This window comes from Oncorhynchus mykiss, chromosome 11 (genome assembly GCF_013265735.2).
Source record: "Oncorhynchus mykiss isolate Arlee chromosome 11, USDA_OmykA_1.1, whole genome shotgun sequence".
In the NCBI taxonomy this organism is placed as follows: Eukaryota; Metazoa; Chordata; class Actinopteri; order Salmoniformes; family Salmonidae; genus Oncorhynchus; species Oncorhynchus mykiss.
In genome coordinates, this window is record NC_048575.1 from 15,076,775 (window position 1) to 15,087,329 (window position 10,555).

A 10,555-nucleotide genomic window follows, 5' to 3' on the forward strand; every position below is an offset into this window, starting at 1 on the left:
ACAAGTGTGCAAAGCTGTCATCAAGGCCAAGGGTGGCTACTATTGCTACATGATTCCATATGTGTAATTTCATAGTTTTGATGTCTTCACTATTATTCTACAATGCAGAAAATAGTAAACATTAAGAAAAACCCTGGAATGAGTAAATGAGTCCAAACCTTTGACTGATACTGTATATATTACATATATATATTGTAAATATATATACAGTATATTTAATCCTAATTGGATCTCATTTGCTGTGTTAACTTTCTGGTTTGTTTGTAAGCCCCTCTGAGTCCTTGTTTCAGTTTTGCCCCACATTTTCATTTTACTGTATCAATCAGCATTGAACAGTATAGTCTGCAGGTCCCCTACATTACATAATGGTATCATGTGCCTGACCAAAGAGCGTTGTATCCCAGCAGTTGATATTGGTTGGCTGAGCCCAATGCAGGACATATACTGTATCTTCCTCTGTTATGAACCGACGTGGGTCATTCAATTCCCAGAGTTTTAGCCTGTTACTGATATGAAGGGGACAGTTGAATGTATTTTCCATGTTTATCATCCTTAGCATACATCACATTTATTTTATGGATAGGTACCCTGGTGGCTCTTGATATGGTAAATTGGATATTTTATGGTTTAATGAAAAGGGAGCATTTTTTATCTTTCCCCTTTTATTCATGACCTCTGAGTCTAGCCATAAACGCCTTTAAGACAGGTTAGGCTTTGTTAGATTCATGAATAAAAACGATGCTGTTGATTATGGCTATTGGCTACTGTTAGCCGGCTGGCTGCTGAGCACTGGTGGTACAGCTAGGAACCTACCTACCTGTATTCTTTTTAGTGTACCACTGCCCCATCATGCAGTTGCCAGAGAACCATAGATGTACTGTTCAGAGTTTGGGAAACTGTCCTCATGTTGGCTCAGTCAATAAATAGCTACTATCATCTATCTGAATGAGCTATACAGGAACTGATGGTGAAAAACATTCAATTCAAACCCTCTCCAGATCCCTCTTCAACAGACGTGCAGGTCTGAATCAGTGAAGCAAAAAACAACATGAAACTCAGAATAAGACAACACATATCAAACTAACTGACACAGTTTACCAAAGTGGAAGTCTTCATGTTCTGAAAAAATGTTTTCTGAAATGACAGTTTTAGCTGCTTTGTACCATATGTGCCTTGTTCATGTTTCCTTTTGACATTGTTCTGGTTCTTCCTCACACATATGGCTCTTTCTCACCCCAGGGGAGGAGGCTCTATTGGGCTAATGTGAGTATTAGTATGGGTTAAATGCTCCCGTCATTTATGCATTAATGCCAATTGCATAATTGATGTTTTTGTGAAGTCTCAGTTTCCAATGGCCCCTAGTACTGTTATATGTCTGCCATTACTATTGGTGTAAAACTGTGCACTAGTTATTTTAATACTGGAAAGAGTACTGAAAGCTGAAACAATCCAGTCTTGTGCGTCAGCTCCTGAAAGTAGTTGATTTCTAGCAGTAATTGCTGACAGTATTTATATGCCAGAGACATTCTTGATGTGTGCCTGATTATTTCCCCTCCTGATTAAGGTTCATTGTGTGGTGATTCAAGCCGTTTATGCGCTTGATGGGATTAGATAGGACAGTGTAATGACCCTGTTGTGTAAATGGCTCATATACACACACTGGGCCCTAGATTGGAAACTGGCACAGAAATATGACAAAGCCGTGAACAGGGTAGATAATGTCAGATGGATATTCAGATTCTAAAAATAATGATGGCAAACACACAGGATTGTGTATGATCTTAGCGATGACTTGAAGGAAACCCTTTGCTTATATATGTGGCTTTTATGTATTAAAATCAAGGATACTCTACTATGATGCACGCTGCCAGAGGGCAATATCCTCCATTTCCTGAGTCTCTAGACTTGAATAAGAATCAGACACAAAATGCTCTAAATGGACAGCATTTAAAGGCATGCCATTGTGAGCAATATTTCACTGGCATTAATATGATGAAGTCCAGGTTCCTGCTTTAGAAACAATATGTTTGGTGTATTTAAAATGAATATGAAATGTAATTTAATTTAAAACGAGTATTGTGTATTTTATACTTCCATTTAATTGTTTATTTCAAAGATGAATCAAAGAAAATGATAAGTATTTCCCCCCATGATTGTGCCTTAAAGGCTTACTAGAAAGAATAATTCATCCTTAAATGCAGCAAGTTAGTTTTCTGTCTATGGGCCAGAGGGACCAGACTTATCCCATATTTTGCTGAGAACAAGGTCTTTGAGTGAGCTGTGTCAAGTCATGGTTATCTGGTCCCAAAGTAGTTGTTCAGTTGGCACAAACATTCTGCAGTTGTCTTCAGTTAAGCACCCCTGAAAACGTCTGAAAATGAGGACTTGCGCTGTCCATGGTTCTGAAATGCTCGCATTGATGACGACTGACATCAAATAGCTTACTGTCACTGTGAAGACTCAACTAAGTGGCTCAACTATTCAATGTGAATGTGAACGAAAATATTTTCGAGATTTTATAGTAGCACCAAATATTTAAAAAAATATAAATTAAACGGTAATGTTTTTTCCCTATATTATCTTGAATTACCATTATTTTTTCAATAGTATTATTGTTGTTAATATCTATCTTGGTGTAATTTGGTTTTGTTTTCATTTTGTTATTAATTTTTGCTCAACAAATGTTTGTTAAAAAGATATACTCATTGGAAAACATTACATTATCAAAACTAGTTCATATTGTTGTCGCAATGAATTCCACCAGCTAGAAAAGTAGATCAAAAGATGTGTCCTATTTCCTGTCTTCCTCTTCGACCAGCTCTTATTGTAGTCTGTCCTTCATTAATTGGATTAAGTGTGTGATTTCTAGGATTATACACAATTGCTCCAGTTTAAATACAATTTCACTAGGTTGCCCTTTGGCCCTGTCTTTTACTCTCAGTCCTGCTGATGGACAAGATAAACAGGACAATACAGGACAATACACACCTACGGCAATGCTGCTGATCACTGTGCTACGTCGTTATTAAAGACACCCAATTACGGCAATGAACAGTGTCGTAATTACGTTCCTTAATCACATTCTGGAGGTCTAATTGCCTTAACGATGTGTTTCATTAAACGAATGTAGGTATTACAGTCGACAGTTTTCATACACAGTTGTTGTCTAATTAACATATTATTAGACACCGTCGTGGAAATTGTTTAAATAATCGTAATTAAGCCTGGCTGAGCTTTGTAAAGTAATACTAACAGACATGTCTTTCTAGCCAGAGGGCAACATTGCCCACCACGTCTGGCCTATGCTCCCAAGGCTTCGTGTTACTTTACAGTTCAACGTCCAGAAAAGTTACCGCTTTTGATGGAGCAGAAAATGATCAACTCATTATTCTTACACAACATGCTTGGCATATGGCGAGGTTCCGAGGATCAACAAGCACTTTTTGGTTTTAGTAGGCTAAGACATGACCTGAGAAAATGAGAAATTAAAATGCATTGTTATTTAGGCTTTGATGCAGGAATGTAGAAATACAGATGGAATATAAAATAAAGTTAGAATAATAACTCGATAATCATGTGCAAATACAATTCCTTGAAAATATGCTAAAATAGCCAAGTTCTGATTTTTCGAAGATGAATGAGGCAAAATAACGTCGATCCTCTGAAAAATAGAATTCAGTCCCGGCTTCGTTTTCTTACATTTCTCCACTTTCAGTGACTACACATCAGACGAGCAGACGAAGGAATTCGTTATGTTCAAAATATTTTAATAAAGCTTTCCAACACATAAACACATACAAATGGCCCTCTTTATTCATATAGTACAGTAACTAATGAATCTACAATAATGCACTGCTTGACCTGACAGCGTGCCTGATCCCTCAAGACCTCGGCCTTATTGCAAGAGTGTATAAGAAATTACGCAAATCAGACACGTCGCTATGCAGTATACAGTGTACCACCATGCAAATAAAATGTTTCAAATCAATAAATAAAAGGAAAAAAATCGAAAAGGACGTAAACTGAAGATACAGGCCATTAGAGACTCAAATGCCATTATATTACAGTGCCAAAGAAACTGTCAATGTAGCGCAAGTGTTTCATAAAAAAAAAGTATTTAAATGACAATATACTTTGGGGTGAGAGATGAAAACAAATATTTCGTCTTCAACTCAGTTCACTTTGCTTTCCCTCAGGACATGCCTATGGCATGCTCAGTGAATTCTCAAAAGTTCACCAAATAACGACCAATAAGCAAACGCCTTCATATAAATCAAGTTCATAAAGCAGCAAGTTTGTGGTTTCTTATATTAACTAATGTTCCGTCTATTCAAGTGAAATGGTCGCATGTTGTCAGGTCAACACTCCATACAGCGTCCATATTTGAGCAAGTAATTAACAATTGTCAATCCAGCACCACTTGCGCTCCTAAACTTCTGTTTGGTTTTTCACTTTCATTCATACCAGCACTTAAATGATGCTTTATATACACAATCAAGTATTGTCTGAACAAAAAAGCGCTTCTTTGAATGCATTTGTAAATGTTATAAAAGTAGGCCTACTGATCATCAGCTTTACTTCATGGTCTACACTGACTTGCAACCTTTCCAAAGTCGCCATGTGTTTTAAAAAGTGGTGTTGTTTTTCTCTTGCATGTGCTTCTCTGAGTCTGGTACCGGCTTGTTGTTGTGATGCTGTTAAGGCTTGTCAGTGCATTGTTTAAACAGGCTCGAGGTGACGTTGTTGAAAAGGACACATTTGTCGGGGCAGGAAGACCCGGCCAATCCGGTGGTGAAGGGGTACACAGGCGGCTGGTCGTACGCACTTATCCCCGCGCTCAGACCCGGTAGACCCGGAGCAGCAAGGGCCGTTGTGGCGGGTATGGACGCCGCTGAGATGGCCTGACCCTGGTTCAGATAGGCCACCAGCCTCCTCATCTCTTCCAGAGCCTGCGCCTGCATGAGGATGTAGTTTTTGGCGAGTAGCAAAGTGGCGATTTTGGAGAGTTTCCGCACTGAGGGACTGTGCGCGTACGGGATGACAGAGCGCAGCTCGTCCAGCGCGTCGTTCAGGTCGTGCATCCTTCGTCTCTCCCGCGCATTGATGTTTAGTCTGAGTGTTTTCTGCTCTTTATTTTTCTTACCTCCCTCCGGTTTACCGGCGGCCACCGTTCTCCCATCGGCCAGGAGGACCATCTCACATCTGCCGTCGCTGTCATCGTCCTGGCTCTGCTCCCCGCCACTGCTCTCGGCCGCCGAGGTCCTGTTGCTGCTCTCGCCAAACTTGACGCACAAAGATCCGGTCGGCAGACCCAACGGTCCCCCTCGACCGCCAGCCAGTCCACCGGGTTGAATCGGGTCTGAGTCGGTCTGGTCGAAACAGCTGATCGGTGACTGGCGGTCCCTGGACCCCGGCAGGTCAACACCAGCCGCTGACCTGAAGGAGTCCATCTTTCTGTTGGAGACAGCACTGAGTGTTTTGTGGAAAATATCTCCCGGTCCGTTCAAGTTCATTCTCCTGTCCATAGCACTTGTCCTCTCCTCCAGACTCTGCTTTAGTGGGTGGCAGTTTCTGGAGACTTTCTCCCGGCGACGGTTCTTGTATAAGTTTCTTGCTTTGTGCGCTGTCAGAGAGAGTGAGTTGGTCTTGATGCCTTATTATTGCTCGACTTGTCAACTGAGATGTGGAGACGCATCGGCTCTCTCTCTCTCCCTCTCTGCGCTCACGCTGCTTATTCGCTCTGATTCACTTTCAGCAGATCTCCACGGCGATCAGCATCACGCGCAAAAACGGGGGAGTCTTTTACATCATTATCTCGAGGCGGGTTAATATGAAGAGGATTTGCCTATTGGGATACCGCTCTCTCGCACTCTCTCTGCCCCCTCTGTCTACCCAATCAGGTTAACGATGTAATTAATGGGATTTTAACAAACAGTCCCGAGTGCTCTCCACCTCCTCCCTCTGTATCTCTCTGTCCTTCTCAGTCTGGGTGTAGTAGCTCCGTGTGCACACATGTTGTGAGGAGCTGCCTACAGCTTTATAATGGGGCGCTGGGGTTTATTATACGAGTTACCGTCTGTATAAAAGCTTGAGTACATGTTTGCAAGGTGCTGCTCCTATTAGGAACCCCAACCACTGCTTTTAAAAGTGACATGCCGAGCGACATTCACCCGTCAGTGGGCAATCTAAATGCGCCTCTCTATTTCAGAATGATGAATACGTCGTAGGGACAATATAACTCTTTATTGACTATTGAGACACTACACTGTCTTTATCCTTCCCTGCCTTCTCCTCTGTCCTAATAAGAAGCGCTTCATTTGTATACCAATATGATATTGATTCTACTCAAAGTTCACGCATCTTTTGCTGTTGATTAAAATGTATAACTATTTTAATCCTGTTCAAACTGTGTACTACTGAGAATAGAAAACACAGGAAATAGTCTACAGTTTCTAGCCTAAAATCCAGAACCTGTTTTACTAACATTCCATGCCTTGTACTACGTGTCATGCCAAATGTTTTGTCAAATTGAACGTTTCTGGTTTCATTGTACATGTCGTTGATAGCCCCTGGATGCGAGCCTCTCTCTATAACGTGTGACTCTCCCTAAAGGGCTCATATTATCGTGAAAATACATTTGCAATGACATCTGTTGGCTATCACGTCAATGCGTCTTACAATAAGCTCTGCAAGGCAACATTGAGCTATTAATGCACTAACGTAACTTTTTTTTTTACATTTAATAATTGTCAGTAAGCTAACTGTAAACATTCATTGACTGAGTAAAATCGATTTATTTAAATCAGAAAGAACCAACCCATCCAAAAAGTCAAGCTGGCTATAGCCATTACTTGTGCTGACATTGCCATCTACTGTCAAGAAGTGTATCCTACATCTATGACAAAATATTTCCCAAGCAAACTTTGCAGAATTAATGCCTTCCTTTATCACCAATTAGGAACACCTCTCTCTCTCTCTCTCTCTCTCTCTCTCTCTCTCTCTCTCTCTCTCTCTCTTTCTCTCTCTCGCACGCACGCACACGCACGCACGCACACACGCACGCACGCACACACACACACACACACACACACACACACACACACCTACACCTCAAGGTCAATGTTTCTGCTTTTCAACCAGGTCAATTAGGCTTCCTACACAGCCTCTGGTAATGATATACTGTGGTGTCTGTGAGGGGTTCTCAGCTTGCACTGACGTTGGAATACTAAAGAACTATGGTCTGGCGACGACACTCACTTTATCCTGAGACAGCGAAGGAACACCTTCATGCCCAATCAGTCTGGGCTAATGAGACATGGTGGGGCTGGATGTAGAAACAGCAGTACCGGGCTAATGAGACATGAAGGGGCTGGATGTAGAAACAGCAGTACCAGGCTAATGAGACAAGATGGGGCTGGATGTAGAAACAGTTGTACCAGGCTAATGAGACAAGATGGGGCTGGATGTAGAAACAGCAGTACCAGGCTAACGAGACAAGATGGGGCTGGATGTAGAAACAGCAGTACCAGGCAAATGAGATATGGTGGGGCTGGATGTAGAAACAGCAGTACCAGGCTAATGAGACATGATGGGTCTGGATGTAGAAACAGCAGTACCAGGCTAATGAGACATGATGGGGCTGGATGTAGAAACAGCAGTACCAGGCTAATGAGACATGATGGGGCTGGATGTAGAAACAGCAGTACCAGGCTAATGAGACAAGATGGGGCTGGATGTAGAAACAGCAGTACCAGGCTAATGAGACATGATGGGGCTGGATGTAGAAACAGCAGTACCAGGCAAATGAGATATGGTGGGGCTGGATGTAGAAACAGCAGTACCAGGCTAATGAGACATGATGGGTCTGGATGTAGAAACAGCAGTACCAAGCTAATGAGACATGGTGGGGCTGGATGTAGAAACAGCAGTACCAGGCTAATGAGACATGATGGGGCTAGATGTAGAAACAGCAGTACTGGGCTAACGAGACAAGATGGGGCTGGATGTAGAAACAGCAGTACCAGGCTAATGAGACAAGATTTTGGAGAGAGATCATGGAGAGTGTAGCGATGGAAGGACTATCTAGAACAGGGTTTGATCCAGTAATTGTGGTTTCAGGGCAGGTGCATTTCCTCCTCTGCCCTAAAGGGCCAGACCTCTTGACTGAGTATGTAGTACACTTTCATAGACGTTTAAAGCATCAATCTGCAGTTCAAACAATAAAGAGGCCACTGATTTGGTAAATAGCTGAGTGATGGGGCTGCAGAAATGTAACCATTCTCAAAATCATAGACAGAGATATGGATGGAAGGATTGACCATCCAGGAGGTCACAGAATTATTGTGTTTTAAGGCTATACAGTGTTTGTTTAGAATTACATTGTTTACCAACAAAGGAGTAAACAAGCTTATATTTTGGGTTCTGATGGGGTAATACATTTTAACTAATGAGGCATATATAAGTTAAATTCTTCAAGAATCAATGGGTGCATAACTGTCCCACCCTGATCTGTTTCATCTGTCTTTGTGATTGTCTCCACCCCCCTCCAGGTGTCACCCATCTTCCCCATTATCCCCTGTGTATTTATACCTGTGTTCTCTGCTTGTCTGTTGTCAGTTTGTCTTGTTTGTCAAGGCAACCAGCGTTTTTGTATCAGCTCCTGCTTTTCCCCAGTCTTTCTTTTCTCGTCCTCCTGGTTTTGACCATTGCCTGTCCTGGCCCTGAGCCCGCCCGCCTGACCACTCTGCCTGCCCCTAACCCTGTGCCTGCCTGTTGTCCTTGACCTTTTCCCCGTCTCTGGATTACCGACCTCTGCCTGACCTGACCCTGAGCCTGCCTGCCGTCCTGTACCTTTGCCCCTGTTGCTGTAATTAACATTGTTACTTCGACATGGTCTGCATCTGGGTCTTACCTTATCCTGATAATATTGTTCATAAAAAATGAAAAATTGGATGTAGCCAACGCACATTGCCCCTTTAAGATGTGAGAAATATCTTGAGGGGTCTAATGACACTTTCAGCTCTTGATGTTTCCTGAAGGGATAATAATGATAATGTATTACATTTCTATAGCGTTATTTATTACAATCTCAAAATGCTTAAAAAAAAAATGAACAACCAATACATCATGAGTAGCCTAGCTATAGGTAGCTAGGTCAACCAATAGAGGCCAAGTCTTTGAGTGCATGCATCCCCAAAGATGGAGAGGGACAGTTCATGGCTTGATCAGAGGAAGTTGGTCAGGTAGATGGTTGACGAAGAGTCTGGTGATGATCTTGTAGAGGGCTACTCTAGGAACCAGTGTGGCCACTGGACTTCTCCTTCACAATGTATGGCACCCACTTGGGTTATGCTTCAGCAGCTCTGGTGGCCAGACAGCACACCCCACAATGTGAAAAAAAACAGTTTGCATGTTCTTCACAAAGAGGGCAACAGATGCTACTGAGCCAGATGTCTATATGTCAGGGGAGAAGCTCCAGGTGGTATCTGATTTTAAGTACCTTGGCAACATCCTTGATTCCAACCTCTCTTTTAAAAAACATGTGAAAAAGGTAATTCAGATAACCAAATTCAACCTAGCTCATTTCTGATTTATACAAAATTGTTTGACTACAGAGGTAGCAAAACTGTACTTCAAATCTATGACTTAACATACTGCTTGACTAGTTGGGCCTAAGCTTGCTGTACAACATTAAAACCTATTCAGTCTGTCTACAAACAGGCTCTCAAAGTGCTTGATAGGAAGCCCAATACCCATCATCACTGTTACATCCTCAGAAAGCATGAGCTCCTGAGTTGGGAAAATCTTGTGCAATACACCGATGCATGTCTTGTATTCAAGATCCTAAATGGCCTGGCTCCCCCTCCACTCAGTATTTTTGTTAAACAGAAAACCCAAACATCTGGCAGCAGATCCACAAGGTCTGCCATGAGAGGTGACTGTATAGTTCCCTTAAGGAAAAGCACCTTTAGTAAATCCGCTTTCTCTGTGAGAGCTTCCCATGTCTGGAATACACTGCCATCAGACACACATAACTGCACCACATATCACACTTACACAAAATGCATGAAGACATGGCTAAAGGTCAATCAGATTTGTGAACATGGTCCCTAGCTGTGTGTTGCCGCTTTCCATGTTGTCTGTTGTCTGTAGTTTGTGAGGTGTGGAAACACTGTTGCTTTTATGACTTTTGTCTTCCTGCTTTTTGTTCTATGTTGCTCTGTCTGTATGCCATGTCTTGCTTGTCCTATGTTGCTCTGTCTGTATGCTACGTCTTGCTTGTCCCATGTTGCTCTGTCTGTATGCTACGTCTTGCTTGTCCTATGTTGCGCTGTCTGTATGCTACGTCTTGCTTGTCCTATGTTGCTCTGTCTGTATGCTACGTCTTGCTTGTCCTATGTTACTCTGTCTGTATGCTATGTCTTGCTTGTCCTATGTTGCTCTGTCTGTATGCTATGTCTTGCTTGTCCTATGTTGCTCTGCGTGTGCTCACTGCTCAATGATTGTCTATATTGTAATTGTTTTTCATAACCTGCCCAGAGACTGAGGTTGAAAA

At 42.2% G+C, this 10,555-nt stretch overlaps 1 protein-coding gene across 1 annotated transcript; it reads right to left on the reverse strand.

Annotated features, from left to right (window-relative positions):
* Positions 1-3,749: 3,749 nt before the first annotated feature.
* On the reverse strand, positions 3,750-5,993 carry LOC110535332 (class E basic helix-loop-helix protein 22-like). The gene has a single exon (XM_021620269.2). It carries the CDS (start codon positions 5,523-5,525, stop codon positions 4,698-4,700), a length of 828 nt encoding a protein of 275 aa, XP_021475944.1. The 5' UTR covers positions 5,526-5,993; the 3' UTR covers positions 3,750-4,697.
* Between the last annotated feature and the right edge of the window lie 4,562 nt (positions 5,994-10,555).

What these genes read in the sequence shown, in the direction of transcription:
- LOC110535332 (XM_021620269.2), bottom strand. Translation starts at nt 5,525, where the DNA reads ATGGACAGGAGAATGAACTTGAACGGACCGGGAGATATTTTCCACAAA.